We start from the raw sequence: 24,201 nt of genomic DNA, 5'->3' as shown, positions 1-24,201 counted from the left end.
AGCAAAGACAATGTTTTAGTACAATTTTCAGCTTTTTAAATTCCTCGTCTTTATATCTTCCTAGATTAGGAGGAAATAATGTGTTTTGTTTTGATATACCAGTCTTTGGGGGATTTAATGAATGGTTGTTTTTAATTACTATTTTGAAAGAAAAAATGTTTTCCAGAAGCGGGGTGGGATGTAGCTACAGGGACACAGATGTCTTAAGTTACAGGGACACGGGGGCCTGGTGCCTGTGCAGATGTCCTAGGACCCTCTGCCTGCTCTCTATCAGCAGCTCCCGAGGGGTCTGGTCTCCTGCAGGAGACCTCCTGTCCTGTGTGACAGTGGCCAGTCGCAGGGAAACACCTCAGCTACTGCGGGGCCTCTACAAGCGGCCCTCGATGTCCATGGCCAGACAGCTGAGCTCCGCCTGGAAAGGGAAGGAACTGCTTGACACTTTTAAAAAACACATGAGCACCTTTTCATCAGCTGAGATGACTGAAAACTTGTAATAAAATGACAACATTTAAAATGACCAGGACAAAATGGGAATTTCCAGGAAGCGTATCAGCTGCAGGAGGTGAAGGATGTACCTTCCTCTGTGCTATCATTGCCAAGACTCTGTTCGTGATACTGTGTCTTTAACCTCCCTCACCTTTGCAGATGCAGTAGATGATGACTGTAGGTCCTTTCCAGCTGAACTAGTCTGGTCTCATCTAGTCTAGAGTATTCTGCCTGCCCAAGCCTAAAGGCACCTTCCCAGCAGCCTGTCTGTGCCTGTACCCTGTCCTCCGCTCTCCAGTTTTCCCCTCCCCTTACTCCTTGTTCACTCAGATCCCTCTCAACTCCCCAGGTGCTGCTTTGAGCTTCAGGGAGTTAGAGGCCTGCCCTTGTCTTTCTGCAGTCTAATTACCTCTTCAGCCAACCCCTGCCTTGTGCTTACAGCTATTCTTTCCAACCTCTCTCTCTCAGACCTTTCTAGTGAGGCCATCCCCTGAGGATGGTGAACCTCACTGGAGGCAGCTTGGACTCAGCAGACAGTTGAGGAGGGTGGGGGTTATTGTTTGCTCAACTTTGCTAGGTTTTCCTTCTGTTGCTTTGAAACAAAGAGAAAGGCAGCTGTGCCTGTGCGCAACCAGGTCCCTAAGGAAAGCAGGTGGGAGTTGGTGCAAAGGAGCTGTAACCTCCAGCTGCAGACTTCACTGGAGAAGTCTGATGGAAGGAGAAGTAATGCAAGTCCCAGGTGGCCCATGAGAGAAAGGGCAGGGGTGGGGAGGTGAGCAGGGAGGTTGTCCATGCCTGACCTCAAGGAGGAGCTCTTCCTACCCATCTTGACTTTATTTGGAGACACACACACACACACACACACCCCGCATCAATATTGATTGGAGAATGCTGCTATCACTTCTGCTGTGAATTTAAAAAAAGCCCCAAACTCTTAAAAATCAAAAATCCTCCTTTATTAAGTGCTCATTGAAAGCTTGGAAATCTTCCCCTTCACGTACTCTCTGGACACCTCTCCAATTAACTGTGTAAGTCTTGAAGACTTGCAAAAAATAATGGGAAGAGGCATGTCTTTTTCCATTTTAACGAGTCCCATGGTGTATTCGATGCTGAGACCATGAACTAAGACACTGAGAGGAGCCTGAAGGAACCACTGAAGAAGTCAGTGCCAGAAGCAAGCCCTACAGTTTCAGGGAGTGTTAATGGGTCCCAGTGGGGGTCGTTACTAACAAAGCCTCCCGAGGGGCTCGTTAGAGCAGAAAACGAGAGGCGGTGACGACAGGTAGGCAAAGGCAATCATAGAATCATAGAATGATAGAATCATTTAGGTTGGAAAAGCCCTTTAAGATCATTGAGTCCAACCGCAATGTAAAGGTGGCTCTGATGCTGAGTAACCCGTGGTATGTCACATCTACTGTGCTTTGCAGAGGAGCTGCTCCTGGGCAGAGCTGTCTCTCTGCAGCGCTGCCCGCTCGCCACGAGCCCCCTCCGTCCCAGGAGCCCAGCCCAGCTCAGCAGCAGAGGCCCAGCCCAAGGCATTTTAATGACCCCTCTGGTGGTTTTGGTGTCGAGTCCATGAAACTCAGACACTGAGAGGAGGCTGAAGAAACCTCTCAAGAAGTCAAAGTCAGCTGCAAACTCCAAAGTTGCTTGGAGCCTTAATGGGTCCCACTGAGAGACATTACTGACAAAGCAACCCTGGGCACTGGTTCGTGCAGAAAACTGCTCAGTAAACCTGGATGCGTTACATTAAGCCAGAGGGCCAAGCCCTGTCCGCCATTCCTTGGGAAGGGAGATGATGTCCCTCACACCTTGCTCACGGCTCTTCCGAGGGCCAGCGTGTTGTGGGGATGTGCGATGCCAAGTGCAGGACAGCTCCCAGGGCTCCTGGGTGGGGATGAGGAGGCCATGAGGCTCTTGTGCTCTAAGGAGAAGGTGTCTCCTTAGAGTCCTCAGGTGCAGAGAGAACAGCCATAGCCCAGGAGACAAAGACCTCGGCTATGGTGGGGGCTTTCAGCCTTGCCAGAGCCCTCAGCTCTCTCCACTACAGGATGTCCTCCATTTGGGAGCTTGAAAAGGAGATCCTTCAACATCAAGGCTCTCTGCCTTGTTCCCTTCTCTCAGGATCCTAAACTCTACCTTCTCACTCCTGCCTTTTACATCCCTGACCAGTTCTTCCATTTTGAAAGTATGAAGTCCCACAGGGCACCTCACCTCATTGCCTCCTCTGTCACCCCAGTCAGGAAGATGGTGTCAATGAGCTCCAAAATGCTCCTGGATGGCTTGCACCTTGCTATGTTGTCTCTTCAGCAGAGGCAGTTGGAATAGTTCAAGTCCCCCATGAGGACCAGGGCCTGCAAACATGAGGCTTCTTCCAGTTGTTTGAAGAAGGCCTCATTTACTTCCTCTTCCATAGCAGGTGGTCCATAGCAGACATCCACCCACCGCAGCGTTGCCCATCTTGTTCTGCCCTCTCATGCTGACCCTTCAGCTCTCAGCTGACTCATTGTTTGTCCCCAGGAAGAGCTCCACGCATTCCTGCTGCTCTCACATAAAGGACAACTTCCCCTCCAAGTCCAGACGTATGGCTGAGACCAGACCCCCAAGACCCCACCGTTTCCCCGGGAGGTGATTTGGGCCACCTTCTCACTCCAGTAGCCAACTTGCAGATCCTCTGGGCTCTCCAGTGTCCAGCCCAGACTTAGGGTCTCTAAATACGGGGCTCCCAGGCTGCTGCTTCTACTCACTGGCTGCTCTGGTTTGATGTTCGCTAGTGGTTACACCCAATGACATACACACCAACATTATATGCACGCTCTCCAATCTCTCCAGTTTCTGGGGCCCTGAAGAACATGAACTTGTATGACTTGTGGTTGCCGCTCCAGTGGCTGGCAATTGGGCCTCCATCCGTACACAAAACCAGAGATTCTCCTCAGCCCAGAAAGCTGTGGGAAATTGGAGTTTAATAAGAAGACGCAACAGTCTGGGGCAATCAGTTGCTGGGCATGGCCAGACAAGTGTACTGACCAATCACCTGTTTACACATGATCAGCCTCTCTTATCCCCTTTTCCCTCCGTTCTGCCACGCTTGTTCCCCCCCAAATCACCATGAGCCCTTCCTCTTGTTGCCTTTGGATCTTTCCTAGACGTTCCACAGGAAGTCTTGCACAATCCCCAAATGCTCTTTCTTGCATCCCATCAGGAGTCTCAGACACCCAGACGCAGAAACCCCCATCCTCAGTATGCAAGGTCATCCTGCGAGGCTCCCCCTTGGACCCACACCCACATATCTTGGACCTGTCTGGGAAAGACAGGTTTTTCCATTAGGGTGTTTAATTGTTTCTCTGAGAACAGGCTGATTCATGTTGTAGAAATGGCAATTCTTTATGTTTATGGAAGCGTGGGGGACTTGGTCAGATCCAAATGCCTACATCGGGCATGTGTGAAACAGAGCAGACTGTTTGCCTCCCCCCGGCCGTGACCAAGTCCTGAGGATATTGACTCTAGGAGGCATTTACTAGCACTGACCACAGACGATAAGGACCATAACAGCCACCTATCTGGATGACCCAAGAAGTCCTCTTCATTCCTGTCTGCCCATGTTTATGTGTTTCCCCCTTCAAAGGCTGTGTCATACACACAAGCTCCAAGACTTAAAGGAAATTCAAGGGACAGAAATGCAAGCCGGGCCAACAATAACTCTCTATCAAAGCTTAAGCCACAAAGAACAAGCAGCAGTCGATTAAAGACGTCCTAGAGCATTTGAGTGTACATCATCTTTAGCACGCCTAGGGAATTTTTTGAGGCACCCAGTCATTTGGAGGTTGTTTCCGATCCTCTCCAGTGTGTCCAGTCAACCCTAGGTATATATAAAGAGGGCTTATGAGAAAGACGGAGAGAGACTTTTGACCACGGTCTGTAGTAACAGGACAAGGGGTAATGGTTTTAAACTGAAAGAGGGTAGGTTTCGATCCGACATAGGGAAGAAATGCTGTACGGTGAGGCTGGCGAGACACTGGAACAGGTTGCCCAGAGAAGTTGTAGATGGAAGCGTTCAAAGTCAGGCTGGATGGGGTGTTGAGCAACCTGATCTAGTGAAAGATGTCCCTGCCCGTGTCAGGGAGGGCGTTGGACTAGATGACCTTTAATGGTCCCTTCCAACCCAAACCATTCTATGATTCTATGATTTCTCAGTGTCTGCAGAGCCCCTTGACTGGAGTTTAAGGTAGGCAACAGTGACCAGGCCAAAGAAGAGAGTCACCACCCCAAGGTGTTAGGAGCAAGTTGGAAAAGGCTTTGTGCCTGCTCCAAACTGAAGGCATTTTCAGAATTGCCCTGATAATTGTAGTGTAAGAAATAGCGATAAAGGAAAAGGGAAGGGCTGCGAATACCAGGATGATGGTGTGCAGCGTCACTTGGTTCCAGGACGTGTCTGCAGAGACCAGTTCCAACAGAGGGGGTGTCACAGAAGGTGTGATGAAGGTCATGGAATGCTCAGAAGGGCAAAGTGAATACCTGATAGGTCTGCCCTACTTAGACCGGTATGACAGCCACCTGTGACTCCACTACCATGTGACGCAGAACCCCCCTTTCATGATGAGGCTATAGTGCAGGAGGTCACAGACGGCTACATAATGGTCGTAGGCCAGGGAAGCCAGGAGAAGGCTTTTGGTGCCTCCCAGCAAAACCAGGAAATACAGCTGGGCAGCACATCCATGGAAGCAGATCCAGCTGGATTCCTTCAGGAAGCCCACCAGCGTTTTTGGCAGTGTGATTAATGTAGAGCAGATCTTTGGGAAGGAGAAAGTCCTCAGGAAGAAGTACACGGTGCTGTGGAGGGTTGACTCCACCACAGTGGTAAGCACGATGAAGCCATTCCCTATGAGGACCATGCAGCAGATGATCAGGAAGCCTGTGAAGCGCAAGCTCTGCAGGTCAGTGTGGACAGAAAATCCCAGAAGAAGAAATCCAGGTGCAGCAGTGTGATTCTCCAAGCCACTTCTTTCGGGCATTTTCTCTACATAAAGTCATCCACACAACAGCTGGTAGAGGTCACTGATGGCCCATCCATCATCGCATACCCCTCAAACATAGGGAAAGACTACAAACATCAGCATACACTATTGCAGCATCAGGAAAGCTAGCCCAAGATCTACGTGTATGTACGGAAGTCTAAGGTGGAGTGATGGGTAGACCTGCACGCAGCTAAACCTCCAAGCAGTCGCTCTCTCCCTCCCTCTCCTCAGCAAGATGGGGGAGAAAATAAGATGGACAAGCTTGTGGCTTGAGGCAGAGGCAGTTGAATGAGAAAAGCAAAGGTCACCCACGGAAGCAAAGGAAGAAGAGATTTATTCCCTCCTTCCCATTGTCAGGCAGATGTCCAGCCAATTCCTGGGAAGCATGGCTTCAGTGTGCCTAGCGGTTGCTTCGGAAGAAAAATGCCATTATTATGAATGCCCCTCACCCCTCCCTTTCTCTCGTCTGTTATTGCTGATCCTGACGTCATATGGTATGGAATATCCTTTTGATCAGTTTGGGTCAGCTCTCTTGGCTATGTCCCCTCCCGACCTCTTGCCTACCCCCAGCCTCCTGGCCTTTGCGGGTGGTGGGGTTGGAGAGACAGCCTTCGTGCTGTGCGAGTACTGCTCAGTAACAGCCAAAACAGGGGTGCGTTGTCAACACCCTTCGAGCAACCACTGCAGAGCACGGCACCCGATGGGCTGCTAGGAGGAAAGTTAACTCCTCCCCAGCCAGACCCAGGACAATCTCTACCTCGTATTCCACACCACCTGTGTCATGCTCAGGTCCCACATAATTTGATACGTTTACATATCTTCCGAAAATCCTTTGTTATGTATTTCTCTTTCCTGACATCCCCTCTTACCAACACTTAAAACTTATGCCACATGCATAAACCATCTTTACATCCAACGTACAGATTTATGCATCCTCATTAACCACTAACATTGGGGTTGAGAGCAGACTTGCAACAGGAAAACCTGCTACCAAGCACCCAAGACCTTGTGTGTGCAAAGGCTTTGCCTCAGAGCACAGCCATGCTGCAGTGGATGGCAGGTGGCAATGTGAAGAAGAGGTGAGGTGCCCACAAGGAAGACAAACCCTGCTGTCCCCAAGGCCAGAGAGAAACAGAGCTGGGCTGTGCAGTCCAAGCAGGAGAGGGCTTTGCTCTCTGTGGTGTCTCTGCAGCCCTGAGCGCCTGCGGTGGAGGTGAAGCTGATCTCAGGAAGGAAGAGGTGATATTGAGAGTGTCCTTGGGAGTGGACATCCTGTGGTACTGGCACAGTGAAAATCATTGGCCTGACCCGTGACTGTGACATCGAGGGGTGGTTAAACGATGGGGGAGAGAAGAACCAGCAGAGTTTGAGAGGGAATGCCCATGAGTGGAGACCCTAGTGTGATGTGCTTCGTATTCATGCGCTGCCCTGCATCTACTGGAAAGAGAAGGGCACAGCCTTAGGTCAGCGCAGTGGTGCGGTTCAGTCATTGGCCCAACGGCACCGAATCTGTCTGAGATGCCGTGCGTGATGCCTGTCACACAGCTGGTTTGAATGGGGACAGGGGTCCTGTACAGGACCTGTGCTGTCCACGTCAGCTGCAGAGCCCTGGCATCTCACGTAGCACTGCAGGCCTGTAGGTGGATATTAAATGAAGATTCAGCTGCCCTGAAGTAGCTTAGACAATTGGAGCGCAGGGGATGCACTCGACAAAACTGCCATGATACTCGCAGGACGTGTAGGAAATGCAGTTGATGGTGAAGAGAAAGAGAGCTCTCCCTGTGCTGCATGACTCCATTTGGCCAGCTGAATACCTCTATAGGCTGCCCCGTACATGGGAATAGCTACAGGTTCAGTTGTCCTACATATGGGCATCCGCCGTCATTCCACCTGGCCAATTTAACTTCCCATCAGCCTCCAAGAAGATGCCCCCAGATGCTGCCCTGTCTCTAGGAACTGCTCCCTTAGAGCTTGCAGTCACCTCACATAGCTTGGACCCCCTCCTGAACCCCAAAGGTCACCAGGTGATGGTGGCTGAGTAGCTCACTCCTGGTGGCCACCCCCATTATTGCCATGGCAGTTGAGAGAAGGAGCTCCCATGCAGGTGCCCATTTTGTGCCCACCTGAACTGAGGCAAGAGGAACCCCACCTCCTGTGGCTTTGTGGTCTGCAGGGGAGTGAGCTGAGACCCCTTCCAGCCCCGGGACTGCACACCCAGGATGAGATGCCTCGATTGACTCTGCTGGATCATTCCCTCAGCAGGGGTAAAGGAAATGCCTCCCTGTCACTGTCTGGGTGTCCTCTCTAATGCTGAGACAAGGAGAAGTGATTAGAGGACCTACATGTGACTCTGGGAAGAGAAATGACCTTGGTGGAAAGAAGTGTCTCTGCGCAGCTGAGGGAGGGAAGATCAGGGATGACTTCAGGCTGTTTCCCATCAGGTTCCCCTGGAGCCCCAGGGACCCCTCGAGGGAGCCGCGAGGGGCAGAGCAAGTGCTGCCTTGGGCTGGTCCTCTGCTGCTGAGCTGGGCCGGGCTCCTGGAAGGAGGGAGCTCCTGGCAAGTGGGCAGTGCTGCAGAGAGACAGCTCTGCCCAGGAGCAGCTCCTCTGCAAAGCGCAGCAGGGCTGAGGGCACTGCCTGCAGGCACCGAGGGGAGGGAGCGAGGCAGAGAGAGCGTAAAGGCAGTCTGGAGTGGGAGGATGCTGAGAGCTCACTGGGGGAGAGATCTTCGCAGCCCTTGACACAGTAAGTCTCTGGCTGCAGGCAATGCACATGAGTGCCTTGGAGGGGTCTCCTAGACATGGCACGTCATCCCTCCGATAGGAATTGACAGGATGGCTCTCAGAGTTTCTTTACCGTGGAGAAGGACATGCTCCAAAACAGAGGTACCCTGCCACACAGTCAGAGGACCGGACATGATGGTTGCCTTCTCCTGGAGATGGCTGCAGGGGTGTGCAGGCAGGGGTGGCCAGGGCTGTCCTTCCGAGCAGGGTCCTGGCGCTGCAGGGGGCTGAGTGATGGGGCAGAGACTCTGTCGCCTGCCAGGGTCAGCACCCAGCCTGCCCGGGGAGCTCCCCACAGTGCTGTGGGGAGAAGCTGTGGGAGGAAGGAGGGACCCCTGGCAGAGCAGGGCAGGGAAGGGAAGGACAATACAAGGTCCTTCTGCTGTCAAGAGTGTGCTTCGTGGGTCAGGGCTGGTGACAGCTCCAGGTCACCCCCAGAGCATGTCCAAGGGGATTTCTCAAGAGGAAGCTCAAGGTGAGGGTTACTTGAAAGTGAAAGAGCCTCAGCTTTCAGTTTTCTACTCTTGGTTGGCTGGGTGATGAATGACAAATTAAAATTCATCTTTCAGGGTTGGGGGGGGACCTGAGACTCTTCAGCTGTTTTGCTGACAGATGTAAAAGTCTCGGGGAAGCATCATAAACTCCAACTTCCCTTTGCTTCAGCTGACAGAGACCTCCAGCATCACCGATGCAATCTCTCCATGACCTTGCATCCCTTTGCAGAGAATCCCGTTGATGCTCCTTGTTTCCTTCCTTCCTGTTTTATGCTTTCTTGTTCTTCCCCTCAACTTGCTGGGGAGTGGGCTTTCAGCTGCAGCTCAGATACTGACCCTGTGGGTCCTGTCATGCAGATCAGAATTCCCTTTTCTCTACTCTTCCCTGGTTCTTTTGGGGGATAATACAGGAGTGTGAACATGCTCCAGGTCAACGAGGTGCAAGCACAAAGAAGCCAGCAAAAAGGCTGATGCACAGAGCACCTCCCCTCACTGGGTGCTAAGATGTAAGTCATCCTTTTGCTTGTCCCCAGCTGTTCACTCTCAGTGCAGTAAAGATGCTGAGTATTTTTGCTCCCAAAGAACAATGCCCTGTTAATCTTACGATGATGAGGGGGTAACATCTGACCTAACCTGTGAGTAGGAAAGCTTCATCCTCACCCTGCCCCACTGTAGGGCAGAACTATCTCTTCTGGAGCCCACAGCAGAGACCCTGCTCCTCACTGTACACTCAACAAGCAAACAAAGGAGCTCTAGAAAAGGAGCTGAATGAAAGTGCTCCCAAAGAATAAAGACAATTCGAGCATTTCAATGAGAAACATTGAGATTTATTTCAAGATGTTTGTCCTAAGCTGTCAATGACCTCTCTTCCTTGGACAGGTCCCCATACCTAGAAAGAGAAAATGTCCAACGGCAGCTCCATCACCCAGTTCCTCCTCCTGGCCTTCGCAGACACGTGGGAGCTGCAGCTCTTGCACTTCTGGCTCTTCCTGGGCATCTACCTGGCTGCCCTGCTGGGCAACAGCCTCATCATCACCGCCATAGCCTGCGACCACCATCTCCACACCCCCATGTACTTCTTCCTCCTCAACCTCTCCATCCTCGACCTGGGCTGCATCTCCACCACTGTTCCCAAATCCATGGCCAATTCCCTGTGGGACACCAGGGCCATCTCCTACTCGGGATGTTTTGCTCAAGTCTTTTGGTTTCTCTTTTTAGTTGTAGCAGAGTATTGTGTTCTGACTGTCATGGCCTATGACCGCTATGTTGCCATCTGCAAACCTCTGCATTATGGGACCCTGATGGGCAGCAGAGCTTGTGTCCACATGGCAGCAGCTGCCTGGGGCACTGCTTTTCTCAATTCTCTCATTCACACTGCCAATACATTTTCACTGCCCCTCTGCAAGGGCAATGCTGTGGACCAGTTCTTCTGTGAAATCCCCCCACTCCTCAAGCTCTTCTGCTCAGACTCCTACCTCAGGGAAGTTGGGCTTCTTGTGGTTAGTGGTTTTCTTTTTTGGGGATGTTTTGTTTTCATTGTGCTGTCCTATGTGCAGATCTTCAGGGCTGTGCTGAGGATCCCCTCTGAGCAGGGGCAGCACAAAGCCTTTTCCATGTGCATCCCTCACCTGGCCGTGGTCTCCCTGTTTGTCAGCACTGGCATGTTTGCCTACCTGAAGCCCCCCTCCATCTCCTCCCCATCCCTGGATCTGGTGATGGCAGTTCTGTACTCGGTTCTGCCTCCAACAGTGAACCCGCTCATCTATAGCGTCAGGAATCAGGAGCTCAAGGATGCCCTGAGGAAACTGATTAGATGTTTTTCAACAGCCAGCAACTGTGTCCCTTCCTCTGCAAATGACTCCCAGCGTATGTCGTGACAGGACAGGTCTGTCTTTCCTTCTTTTTTTTTTTCTTTCTTTGTTTCCTTTTTGCACTTGTGATGATGTTGTCTGCAAAGAAATGCCATTATTCATCCCCTCTTTCTTAAGTATTCCAGAAGGACAGATGCCAGTTTGTGCCAGGGGACTCACCCTGGCAATGGCACAGGCTGGGGGCTGCCAGGCTGGGAGCAGCCCAGTGGGAAAGGTCCTGGTGGGCAGGGAGCTGGAGAGGAGGCAGCCGTGTGCCCTGGAAGCAAGGGAGACCAGCAGTGTCCTGGGCTGGACGACCAGAGCATGGCCAGGAGATTGAGGGAAGGGTTTATGCAGAATACTGTGTCCAGATTTCAGATCCCAATATAGAAAGATGTCGGCAAGCTCGAGTCAGTTTAGGAAAGGGCCCCCAAGATGGGCGGCTAAAGCACTTTGTCTTTGAGAAGAGGCTGAGGGAGCTGGGCTTGTCCTGCCTGGAGGAAGGAAGATCTTGGGCTAAACACATAGCAGCATTGCACTCTTCCCAGGAAGACCGCGTCGGGCTCGTGTCTGTGGTGCGAGACACAAGGACAAGAGGCAATGGGCTGAAACAAGAGGGTTAGGGTACACAGAGAGAAATACTTTTCCAGCATGAGGATACTCAAATGCTGGAAGCTCTTTACCAGGGAGTTTGTGCTGGCTCTATCCCAGAAAGTGACCAAGACGTGCTTGGATAAAGCCCTGAGTAATCTGGTCTAGCCCTGCTTTGAGCACGAGCTTGGTGGAGACCCCTCCTGAGGTCCCTTCCAGCCTGAACGATGCTGGCTGTGGGAAAATAATGGAAGATCGGCAAAGAGGATTGTAAACACATTCAAGTGACTTGCAGCTGGGGTGTCGAAAAACACATATATCATACTAATTGTTGTTTAGCCTTGTGCGTTGGACAAGTAGAACATCTGTGTTCAGATAACATAGGCTTGTGGTAGACTTAGAGGCACCCTATTGAACATGCTTGAGATTCCTGCCCTGCTGTGGGAAAGATCAAAGCACGGTGGTAAACAGCAGGTTTGGTAATCCTCTAGCATGGACTGAGCTCCATGGTGCCGGCGTCCCCGCTTGTGTGCCTCTGCCTGGGTGCTGCTTCAGGGATCCCCCAATTGGTGAGGTAACAAAAATAAATTTACTCTTCACATTTCATCCGTGATTTTGTGGTTGTTCCTGTGTCCTGCCTGTGCCGGCTCACACAACCACTCTCTCGGTAAAGAAATGCTTCCTAATGTCAAGTCTGAACCTCCCCTGATGCAGCTTTGAACCATTGCCACGTGTCCTATCGCTGGATCCTAGGGAGAAGAGCTCAGGACCTCCCTCTCCACGTCCCCTCCTCAGGAAGCTGCAGAGAGCAATGAGGTCGCCTCTCAGCCTCCTTTTCTCCAAACCAGAGAAGCCTAAAGTCCTCAGCCGCTCCTCATAGGACATTCCTTCTAGCCCTTTCACCAGCTTTGTTGCCCTCCTCTGGACACATTCAAGGACCTTAACATCCTTCTGAAATTGTGGGGCCCAGAACTGCACACAGTATTCAAGGTGAGGCCGCACCAATGCTGAATGCAGCGGGACAATCCCCTCTTGACCAGCTGGTTATGCTGTGTTTGATGCACCCCAGGATGCAGTTTGCCTTCTTGCCTCACTGCTGGCTCCTATCGAGCCTGCTGTTGACCAGCACCCCCAGATCCCTTTCTGCAGGGCTGCTCCCCAGTCACTCCTCTCCCAGTTCATATTTATGTCCAGCATTACTCCGTCCCAGGTGTAGAATCTGGCATTTCCACTTGTTAAATTTCATCCCATTGATGATTGCCCGATGCTCCCATCTATCTAGATCCCTCTGCAAGGCCTCTTGTCCCTCAAGAGTCAACAGCGCCTCCCAGTTTGGGATCAGCAACAAACTGGCTAATGGAGCATTCAACTCCTGCATCCTGATTATTGGTAAAAATATTGAACAGACCCGGCCCTAGGAATGAGCCCTGAGGGACACCGCTGGTGACCAGTCGCCGGTCAGATGTAGCCCCATTCACTACAACTCTTTGGGCCCTTCCCTTCAGACGGTTCTTCACCCAGTGCACCGTGAACCTGCTCATCTGACAGTTGGACAACGTTTTCCAGAAGGATGCTGTGAGGGACAGTATCAAAAGCCTTATGAAAGTCCAGAAAAACTACATCGGCTGCCTTCCCTTCATCCACCTCACCATAGAAAGATATCAAATGAGTTAGGCAGAACTTTGCCTTTGTGAACCCGTGTTGACTGTGCCTGACTGTAGAATCATAGAATATCTCCAGTTGGAAGGCACCCATAAGGATCCTCAAGTCCAACTCCCTGCTCCTCACAGGACTACCTAAAACTAAACCATACGACTAAGAGCATGGTCCAGACACTCCTTGAACTCTGACAGGCTTGGTACTGTGACCACTTCCATGGCAATGTTTGCCATTCCCTGGTCTCCTCGTCTCTCTTGCACCAGAGGACACACTGGGGAGGAGATAACATGAATAACACACAGGTGACCCGAGCCTGTAACTGAGCAGCACTGGAGATGTTCTGCTCCAGGGCATTTTTTCCCCTCTGATAACATGCTCATTTAATATGCTCAGCAGGTGCAGAAACTCTCACCCTTCTGCATTATGAGTGCGTTTTCATACAGGAAGCCTTGTGACAGATGCACTCGGCCCCTTAACCAGACTGGCGGTGGTTTGGTGCAGGCTCCAGAAGAGGTAAAGGCCTGAGCCACAACCAGGCCAAGAACTTCTCTAGTTCCAATCTGTTCTCTGAAAACCCGCAAAGGACACAGTGACACAGTGAGCATCGATGCAGGTGAGTTTGGAACACCGGTCATGTCATTAACACATGAATAGCAGGTGGTTCCTCCAAGACTCATTTCTCAAGGAACAAAGAAAGTTGTGGGTACAAGGAGGCTCATGCATACCTTTCCCATCGCATGTAATTTGACTACGAGCCAACCACTTTATTCCATAAATATGACAGCCTAAGGGAGCCTTCTCTGAGCTCTCCCTGCTAGGCAGCGTGGCTGCATGGCGGTGATCTCCTCTTGAGCTGGGACACCTCTCAAGGTTGCTCCTCGAGGCAGAGAGACCTTTTACCAATGGCAGATCTTTGGTAAGTGGCCGATATCATGCACAACCTATATCATAGTGCACTAAGATTTTGTATCGGTAACTTTGATTGCATGCTGAATTGATGCTAATGAAACATTGCATAAATTTTGCATATATACTCCCATAGACATAAACCGTCGACCAAGGCTGAGACTAGGTTTGGATCCAGCTGCACCGGGACACCTCTCTGAGAAGGAGTTTAGAAAGCAAGGGGGTCCGCTCTGAACTTCGTGACTCAGCGGGAGGGTCCTCCTTAGCCTTTTGCATCCCTACTCTCTCTGTGAATCGTTCCAACTCAAGTGTAACTCAATTTTCCTTTGTATGTTTCTTCCATGCAGTAATTCATAGAGTGAACCTTGCCATCAAACTTTGTTAAGTCGCACTTTTACAACATCATATTAAAATCACTTTTGCTAATACCTTTAACAGTGATTCATTAAGAAATCTAAATCACTCATTCTGGGACACCCAGGTACAGCTATTTGTTCATGGACCCAGGTAGTGCCAACTTCTGCTGGGAAAACTGGAGGCCCGGGTACCCCAAACCTTACAGGTGAGTGAGTTACATGAACTGATCACATTCACGGCAGTGATCTGGGAATGGCAATAACCCAGAACTGGACTCAAATTGGCCTTCAGTGCCTCAGTCTTGCTGAACCATAATCCCAGCTCTCTCCCTCGTCCTTTGTGGGACAAGGATGGCATTGAGCAGAGGCTCAGAGACCCTAATCCGCAGGCAAGAACAAGGTTCACTCCAGTGGCATGACCAATGAGATGATGAAAATCTTCTACCACCGGGCCAATAAACCATAAGGCAAACCCTGACACTAACCCTAACCCTAACCTAATCCCAGGCCTAACCCGAATTCTAACCTAACCCTAACTGATCTGGAAATACCAACACCTGTATAACTGCAACATTAACATCATATCAGGCTGAGATTCCCATGGTAATGTCATGGAAAAAAGCCAACAAACCAACAAATTTGGGTACAGAGGCAGCAAAAGTGGGGTAGCCAAACAAGCATCTTAGTATCACCTTGTCAGGCTTTTAGTTTTGATTCTCTAGTGAGAGCGAAACGCTGGGCAATTCCCTAGGACAATTCACTCTATTCAAACTGTGCTTCTAAGATGAATGGATCGAATAATACCCATCTGCTTTTTTTAGAAGCATGCATATGAATTACCAGGGCTCCTCCTGTGTTTCCAGGCACTGAAACCCTACGAAAAATGTTGAAGAAACCAGAGAAGAACTACTCATCAATATCTCTGTCATTTCCTAAGGGAAAGGGAAACAAAAGCACCAGGTGCATCGGGCATCAGCTTCCTGTGGTACTGGGGAACTTCAGATGTGTTCCTTCATTTGAGTCTGATCTCTGGACTCTGCTGCAAGAGGTAGAGGCAAAAATCATCTTTTAGGCAGAAGCAGTAAAATATATCCCTTCTCATTTTTGTTTGTTTGTCTGGGTTTTTTGGCTCCTGTCTGCATGTGAAAATCACAGAACCCAGCCTTACTACTGATGGTTAACACTTCCAGCTGAGCACCGTGTTTAATGTCACTTTAAAAGCTCTCCATTAAGACCTACAAACTTCTACATCCCAATTTGCCTGAGCTTTTTAGACTTCACCTTCATGAAAAGATAATTGAGTCCTCGAATGCCGACACAGGAGAGATGATGCATCGGGTATCCCACTCCCAAAGCACTTTCTTGGTCTTCTTTTGACTGCTGGTTCCTGAGAGATTGGGAAAGAACACCTCCAAAACCTAGCAGCAGAGTGAAAACGGAAAGCAGTGACTCATTAATCCAAAGGGAGTTGTTCTTCTCTGGGGTATGGGGGCATGATGGAAGGCAGCCTTTGTGGTAGGTCTCACTATTGCTTTTGTCAGTATTAGTCCAATTATGTGTATGCCTCTGGTACGTGCAGTCAGTCTTCAGAAATTCAGGGCCCAGTGATCCCAGAATCACATCTCCTTGGTGACCCAGGGAATATCAGCCATCACCTACTTCCACAAGCCGCTCTCGTGAGCTCAGTATAATCCTTCCTTAGCTACCGTCACAGGGTATAGTCATGATTCGGCCTCTCGGGGCTGTGTTATCCTCTGCCCAGTATGTTGTCTTTCTCGTACTTCAAACCCCAGCATGAACATCTGCTTAGTGGGTAAGAGAGCTAAGTGTGAGAACGAGCTCCAGCACGGGGCTAGCGTGATGAAGCAGGTAAATTCAAAGATCAAAGAAGACAGAATGACTCTGTGATCAGTAAAATGTTGAGTAGGATTCGGTTTGAACATCTGCAGTGTGTAGATGTAAGGGAGTAATTTCTGCTTCCTTTGTAGCCACTGAAGGACGTCTTTGTCTAAAAGGCAGATTTCCTAGACTCGTCCCCTCCTTAGGACTTTTCTGAAACAAGTGGACACTTCCACTGGAGAAAATCCTGTCCTTGGAGATACTCTCCCCTGGAAGGGGTTATTTGTGTTTTGGCTATAAAGCTGTGGAAGCAGAATAAAACTATCTGGCTGAAAAGTTGGATGGCTCAAATATTAGGAATAAAAGAATATATCATGTCCAGATGAATGTTTTTCATTTGCAGAAAGAAAAAGTCTGTTTGTGCTTTCTGCACTTGGGTTCACACTCAGAGCCTGGAGAGAAAGCTCACGTTTGAGAAGTACAAACAGGAAGGTAAAAAAGGACTGTGTCATGTCACTAGGCTGCTTACCTCTATATTTATACAGACTAATTTGGTCCCATTTTTTAAAAAATGAGTCTGACCAGGGCAGTCAGAGACAGTTTTCTCCAAGGGACATGTCCATTTGATCAGCTAGGTCAGCCTGGAGAAGAAATGGCTTTGGGGTTACATTTTGATGATGATTCTTTTTTAATCATTTTTACTTTTGATTTTTTTCAAATTCAAAATCATGAATTTGATTTCAGGGTAAGATTAGTATTTTTGTTGGTGTCATATAAAATCACCGTAAAAGACGGGAGGGTGACCTCGTAGGCATGGTCCTGACCTAGCAGGCAACAAGCTAGGGCAGGTGAGATAAATGAGACTGGGACGGTGGGCTTTGCTCTTGGAGTCCAGCAGAGAAATGTCAGTGCTCTGTGAGGTGTCCACATCTGAGCTGGCCTCACTCCTCATGCACACAGGGACGATCAGAGACTGGAGTCCTTCCCTTGCACACGCAGAGCAGTGCATTGCAGCAGTCCTAGTGTCTGCCTGGCTTCCTGCTGCCATTCCCAGAGGGTGGAGGCACCTCAGCCCCGCGGTGTACCACCCTGCTCTGCACCCACAGCATGAAGAATGGACACGGGGACCTAGATGCAAGGAAGCACATCTCCGTGGTGGTTGTCCAGGGGATGTTAATCGCAAACTGCAGGCACCTCAAGAAACCACCTGTCCCACAAGCCTTCAGGACACCCCGAGGAGTAGCTGGTAGCACTTGTGCTCACTCAAGTTCATCTCATCACATGCATAGATGTGCATGCATAAGTCTGTTACGCAAGAACAAACTTCTGACCTTTTGGTGCCCCTCCATGAGGGGACAAACCACCTCTCTGACCTGGGGTGAGTGGCCAGCGGTGGCACTGGCAGCTGTGAGGGGCTGGTCTGTGACCCTGGGGCAGCTTGCTCACGGTGTCCAGGGACTATGGCACAGACCAGGTCCTGTTCTGCTGGTCCTTCAAGCCTCTGCCAGGAGGCCTGGCTGTGGGAGGACACTGCTGTGTGCCCCCACCCTGCACACTCACACAGTTGAGCTGTATACTGGCCTTTTCCTCTCCTGGGATCGTCCCAGCCCAGCCCCTCCCCAGCTCTCTCCACCTCCTCTGCCCTCTCCCCAGCTCATCCCAGTAGAGCAGCCCACTCCCCATGGCAATGCCAACCACAGGGTGCTGCAGAGCTCTGGGCACTCACCCCACAGCCCCAGCCCCTCTGAAGGGCACAGGAGCTTTTACAGGGCAGAGAGGTCTCTCAGCCTCCCCAGCAGACCCAGGCCTGGAGGCTGGCCGTGACAGGAGGACACAGAGCTCTGTGACAGTGTCCCTCCTGCTGTCATGCTCAGGAGATCCCCACCACCAGCAGCCTGCTTCCCCCCGTGCCAGTCCTGCTCCCCAGGACGGCACCAGGGTCCTGGCCCTGGGGCTCCTCTGGCAGCTCCTGCTGCCCCAGCAGCACAGCAGCCTGCCCCAGCTGGACACGCAGGAACGGGATGCTCTTTTTGTTTCTCCCCTCCACAGCCACGGTGCCCTGCTCTTCTCCCTGGCCATCCCTTCTCCCCAGAGAGCCTTTCCCAGGTGAGGGTGTCCTGGCTGGCCGTTCCTGCAGCCCTGAGCACACTCCCCACAGGGCCCTGAGCTGGCGGTGCTGCTCTGCAGAGCGAGGGGACTGCGGTGCCCTGGGGCCATGGGGTGACCCTGCACTGGCCATGCTGGTCAGGGTGAGGCAGACCCAGCCAGATGGGGATCACTGCTGCTGAGCCCCTTCCCATCTTCCACTTCCCAACTGGCCTGTGACCAAGGAAGGTGCCTAGTAGCACCATGAGACATTTCCATAGGCCTCTGCATTTGGGTGCAGCACTAAATCGGGCATGTGGTGTTTCAAACAGGGTGTCATCACTCACCCTCCAGTGTGATGTCCTTGGCCTTCTGCTTGCTAACAGCCCGTCCTGGGACTGCAGAGAAAGAGTGTCCTTGGGCGCAGCCCGTCCACTCAATAGACTCTGAAGGGGTGAGTTTGCTCAAGTAGCCCCTGCCTTGATCCTCATCCACTGCTGGTTGTTCTCTTCCTCCTGGAGTCCTTCCAAGGGCACAAAGACCTGGGAGACCTTGCTGGTGAAGACAGAGGAAAAGAAGACCTAGCTGCGTCTACTCTTCCTAAATTCAGCAGTGGCCCACTTCACCTTTCGTTGTTCTTTTAACTGTTAAGGAAGATGTAGCAGCTTCCCTTATTGCCCTTTGACATCCCTTGCAAGTTTGAACTTTTGGGGAGCTTTGACTCTCTTAACACAACCCTTATTTCTCCAGACAACGTTTCTGAACCTCCTTTGTAGCCTGTCCCGGCTTCCACCTCCTGCCTGCTGCCGTTTGGCACTGGAGCTCAGCCATGATGTTCCTGTTTAGCTCAGTCGGTTTCTTGAGATGAAGGGTTGTTTTCCTGAGTATCGGTACAGCCCCTTCCTGTGCTTGGAGGAAGATGTCCTTAAAGGCCTCTCAGCTTCCGTAGATTTTTACCTTTCAGAGCTTCTTCTCCTACTATCAGAGCCCTGAGCAGGACAATGTTTGCTTCTCCGAGATCCCAAACCTGAGCTCTGCTCTTCTGCCTTACTTCCCAAGGGAACTGAGACCCAATGATTTCACGGTCACCACAGCCAAGGCTGACACTTCAAGGTCCCTGACCAGCCCTGACTCACCCTCTCAGCCAGTCTGGCAGCTGTGATAAGAAGTTGACCCCGAGACTCTCCAGGACCCAATGGGACTGTTTGCACCCAAGCATTTTGCCCGTCCAGTGACTGCAAGGGTCACTGACCTGGGGACTTCCTCAGGTTGCCTGCAGAAGACTTTGTCCACTTCCTCACCCTGACTGAGTGGTTCTAACTCCCACCTTCATGTCACCTTCACTGGTTTCTCCTCTGTCCCTTATCCACAAATGCTCACGCAACCTGTCTTCTGCCCCACCATACATTTGATCTGCCCGATCCTTCATAGAGCGGGTGCCCCAGTCTCATTCTCCCACCTTCCCCAATCACCTCCAGTGTCTCCTAAAGAGCCTGTCTCTATCCACCACTGTACCCAAAGCTATGCAACTTGTCCCACCACGTCACCGCAGTGGTTCCCTCAGAAGCTCTGTGATGGAATAAGGGGCTCCAGATCCTCCTGCCTGTGTCCCAGGCTGAGGACATCGGTGCACATTTGGGTTGCAGCAGCTCAGCAAATACTTCTCAGGGAGAAAACTAGAACCAAGCACCAAGGACCCCAACACAAAGGCGTTGCTTCAGAGCAAAGACACGCTGGTAAGGATGGCAGGTGGCAGCGTAATGATGAAATGAGATGCTCATGAAGATAACAAACCCTGCAATGCCCAAGGCCAGAGAAAAACAGGCCTGGGCCGTGCCAGCTTTGCAAGAGAGGAGTTTGCTGCCTGAGATGACTCTGCAGCACCTTGTGTGGATCTCCAGGAACACAAGTGTCCTGGTTTCGTCTAGAATAGAGTTCATTTTCCTCCCAGTAGCTGGTATGGTGCTGTGTTTTGGATTTAGTATGAGAATAATGTGATAACACACTGATGTTTTAGTTGTTGCTAAGCAGTGCTTATACCAAGTCGAGGACTTTTCAGCTTCCCAGCGAGGAGGTGCACATGTAGCTGGGAGGGAGCATAGCCAGGACAGCTAACCCAAACACTGTATGTCCCCATACCATATGACATCATGCTCAGTTTATAAGCCAGGGCAAGTTGGCCGGGGGGCAGGGATCACTGCTCAGGGACTGGCTTGGCGTCAGTCGGCAGGCGGTGAGCCATTAAATCACTTCTTTTTCCTGAGTTTTATCTCTCTCTCTTTTTGTTATTTTCCTTGTCATTACAATTTATGATTATGATTATGATTATATTTCAATTATTAAACTGTCTTTATCTCAACTCATGAGTTTTCTCACTTTTACTCTTCTCATTCTCTCCCTCATCCCACTGCCATCGCTGGTATGATAAAATTATTGTACCCAGCACTGCCGTCATCCCCATACTTCGGGACCCATCTCTTGCAAACTATTAATAATTACACTTTTTACCTCTTCTCCTCAGAGAGGCAATCTATAGAGGAGACCCCTTCCGCCACTTTCCCCTTCTCCTCCAGGCTGACAGCTCTTGCAATAGCTCTTGAGAATTTTCAATGTCCTTGGGGTGTTCAAACCAGCAGGTTCCTATCGCTGTGTCTCCTGAATGTGTTTCAGGCCTTGTTTAAGGTTAAGTCAGGCAAAACTGCCAGGAGGCCTGCATGGATGAACAAGGAGCTCCTGGACAAACTCAAACACAAAAAGGAAGCCTACAGAGGGTGGGAGCAAGGACAGGTAGCCTGGGAGGAATACAGAGAAATTGTCCGAGCGGCCAGGGATCAGGTTAGCAAAGCTAAAGCCCTGAGAGAATTAAATCTGGCCAGGGACATCAAGGGCAACAAGAAAAGCTTCTATAGGTCCGTCAGGGATAAAAGGAAGACTAGGGAAAATGTGGGCCCTCTCCAGAACGAAACGGGAGACCTGGTTACCCAAGATATAGAGAAGGCTGAGGTACTCAATGACTTTTTTGCCTCAGCCTTCATCAGCAAGTGCTCAAGCCTCAGTGCCCAAGATGCAGAAGGCAAAGGCAGGGACTGGGAGAATGAAGAGCCGCCCACTGTAGGAGAAGATCAGGTTCGAGACCATCTAAGGAACTTGAAGGTGCACAAGTCCATGGGACCTGATGAGATCCATGCATCCGGAAGTGGTCACGGCATCAAGCCTGTCAGAGTTCAAGGAGCCTCTGAACAACGCTCTTAGTCATATGATTTAGTTTTTATGTAACCCTGTAAGGAGCAGGGAGCTGGACTCAATGATCCTTATGGGTTCCTTCCAACTTGACATATTCTATGATTCTGTGATCCATAAACTTGGTGAGGGTGCACTCAATCCCACTGTGCATATCAGTGATTAAGATATTAAACAGTATTGGTCCCAGTACGGACCCTTGAGGGAACCCATTCATTCCTGGTTTTCACTTGGACACTGAGCTATTGACTGTAACTCTTTGGACACAGCCATCCAGATAATCCATCTATCCATCAAACCAATATCTCACCAATTTATAGGTGAGCATGTTGTGGGGGACCGTATCAAAGATGTCCAGATAGATGACATCCCTAGCTCTTCCCTTGTCTGCTGATGTCGTCACTCCATCATAGAAGGCCACTAGATTAGTCAAGCATGATTTACCCTTGGTGAAACCTTGTCAGCTGTCTCTAATCACCTCCCTGTCTTCCATATGTTTTGACAGATCTTCCAGGAGGATCTGTTCCATGATCTTACCAGGCACAGAAGTGAGGCTGACTGGGTGGTGGTAGTTCCCAGGGTCCTCCTTTTTACCCTTTTCTAAAAATGGGCATGATATTCCCTTTTTCCATTCACTGGGGACATCCTGTGAGCCAGGATGATAATAATCATTGTCCTATTCCTTGATTGTATCGTCAATGGGATGAGCAAAGGATAGGGGAGAGAAGAACCAGCAGAGTGTGGGAGTAGAGACACATGAGTGCAGACCCCGCTGTGACGTGCTTCATATTCATGCTCTGCCTGTATCTACCAGATGGTCTCAACACAGTGGTGGCAACCAGTCACTGGACCACAGAAACTGAGTCTGAGATGCCCTGGGTGGTCAGTGACACACCTGCTCTGAGTGGGGATGGCTTTCCTGTTGGTCCTGTGATGTCTCTGCCAGCTGCAGGCAGTTGTGCTGGAGAGCCCTGTACACATCTATAGGCCTGGATTTGGCCATGATCTTGAGCAGCTGCCCTGAATTAGGTTAGGTAATGGAGGGATGTACCTGAGGCAAATGCCATTATTCCCTAGTGGGATTCTTCTAGCGGAAGCCCAGTATATACAGCTGATGGAGAAGAGAAGGAGAAAGGTTGAGCTCTCCCTCTGGCAATGACTACATTTGGTCAGCTGACTATCGCTATAGGTTCTGAACAAGAACATACTGAGGAGTGACGGGTTTCGTTGTTGCAAACGTGATCATCTGCTGTCATTTCATTTGGCCAAAGGAATTCCCCACCAGGCTCGAAAACGCTGCTCCCAGAAACTGCCCTGTTTCAGCATTGCTCCATTAGACCTCGAATCTGCCTGCACGTATCTTGGACCACCTCTGACACCTCAGATGTTACCGGGTGTTTGAGTCTGAACAACTCACTCCCGGCCTCCATCTCCAGGAATTACCATGGGAGCTGAGACGAGCAGCTCCCAGGCAGCAGGTGCCTATTTTGTGCCCACCTGAACTGAGGCCAGAGGAATGCCACCTCCTGTGGGGTTGTGGAAGCCAGAGGTGAGAGCTGAGTCCCCTGCCAGCCCCAGGACTACAAACCCAGGATGAGATGCCTCGATTGGCTGAGCTGAGTTCCTTCCCGCAGCAGGGGTAAAGGAGATCATTGCCTGTCCTTTTCTGGCTGCTGTGCCTAAAGATGGGCCAAAAAAGGTGATTCTCATGCCCAACTCTTTTTTTATTAGGACAAATGACTCTACTGGAAAGAAGGGAACATCAGTGATGACTTCAGCCTGTATCAGAGGAGGCTGCCCAGGAGCGCCAGGGGCTCCTCAAGGGAGCCCAGACAGGATAGAGAATATGATGCCGCCTTCTGCTCTTCTGCTGATGATCTGGGCCGGGCTCCTGGAAGGAGGGAGCTCCTGGCAAGTGGGCAGTGCTGCAGAGAGACAGCTCTGCCCAGGAGCAGCTCCTCTGCAAAGCGCAGCAGGGCTGAGGGCACTGCCTGCAGGCACCGAGGGGAGGGAGCGAGGCACAGAGAGCGTAAAGGCAGTCTGGAGTGGGAGGATGCTGAGAGCTCACTGCGCGGAGAGATCTTCACAGCCCTCTACATGGTAAGTGCCTGGGTGCAGGACAATGTAGCTGCTGTTCCTGGAGGGATATCCAAAAGCTGGTACATGCCACAGCAACTATGATCTTTCAGCAGGACTCTCACAGCTTCCCTGCTGTAGAGGAGGAGGAGGTGCTGCAGAGCAGGGCTTCCCTGCTGCACCGTCAGAAGGAGAGGGCATGACGGCTGCCTTCTCCCGGGCACTGCTCCAGGGTGTGAAGGCGTGTGTGCAGGCAGGGGTGGCCAGGGCTGTCCTTCCGAGCAGGGTCCCTGCACCCCAGGGGGCTGAGCACCAGGGCAGGGACTCTGCCGCCTGCCAGGCTCAGCACTCAGCCTGCCCGGGGAGCTCCCCACGACGCTGTGGGGAGAAGTTGTGGGTGGAAGGAGTGAGCCCCACCAGGGCACGGTCCTTCTGCTGTCCAGAAGGTGCAGCGTGGGTCAGGGCTGCTCAGGCTTCTCCATCACCCGGAGGACATTTGCAGAGGGTCATGTTAAAGATGGGTGTCGAGGCAGGGGATTACCTGAAAGGGAAGAAGTGTGTGCTTTGAGTTTTCTCCCCTGGGTTGTCTGGGTGGGCAGTGGGAGATGGGAATTGATTGCTCTGCTCTGGAGTAGGCAATGAGACCCCAGTTCTCGTAAGGACTTGCCTGAGCTGCTCCTTAGCCCCTGCACACACCGAGATGTCCCTGGGCAGTGCCCTGCTGCCAGGACGTGTCTGCAGGGCAGAGCTGAGCACGCAGCAGGGCGGATGGGCTCTGTGAGCATGAAGAGGGAGGAGCCGTGAGGGCAGAAAAACAGGT

General features: G+C 51.1%; 1 protein-coding gene across 1 annotated transcript; it reads left to right on the top strand.

Moving 5' to 3' along the window:
- Positions 1 to 9,666: 9,666 nt before the first annotated feature.
- On the top strand, positions 9,667 to 10,918 carry LOC142076445 (olfactory receptor 14A16-like). The gene has a single exon (XM_075138747.1). The coding sequence runs from the start codon at positions 9,682 to 9,684 to the stop codon at positions 10,654 to 10,656; it is 975 nt and encodes a 324-aa protein (XP_074994848.1). The 5' UTR covers positions 9,667 to 9,681; the 3' UTR covers positions 10,657 to 10,918.
- Positions 10,919 to 24,201: the final 13,283 nt, after the last annotated feature.

This window comes from Calonectris borealis, unplaced genomic scaffold (assembly GCF_964195595.1).
Source record: "Calonectris borealis unplaced genomic scaffold, bCalBor7.hap1.2 HAP1_SCAFFOLD_49, whole genome shotgun sequence".
Lineage (NCBI taxonomy): Eukaryota > Metazoa > Chordata > Aves > Procellariiformes > Procellariidae > Calonectris > Calonectris borealis.
This window is presented reverse-complemented; position numbering and strand designations above follow the sequence as displayed.

Bases quoted from the DNA above. Each gene is read 5' to 3' on its own strand.
- LOC142076445 (XM_075138747.1), top strand. From the start codon at position 9,682: ATGTCCAACGGCAGCTCCATCACCCAGTTCCTCCTCCTGGCCTTCGCA.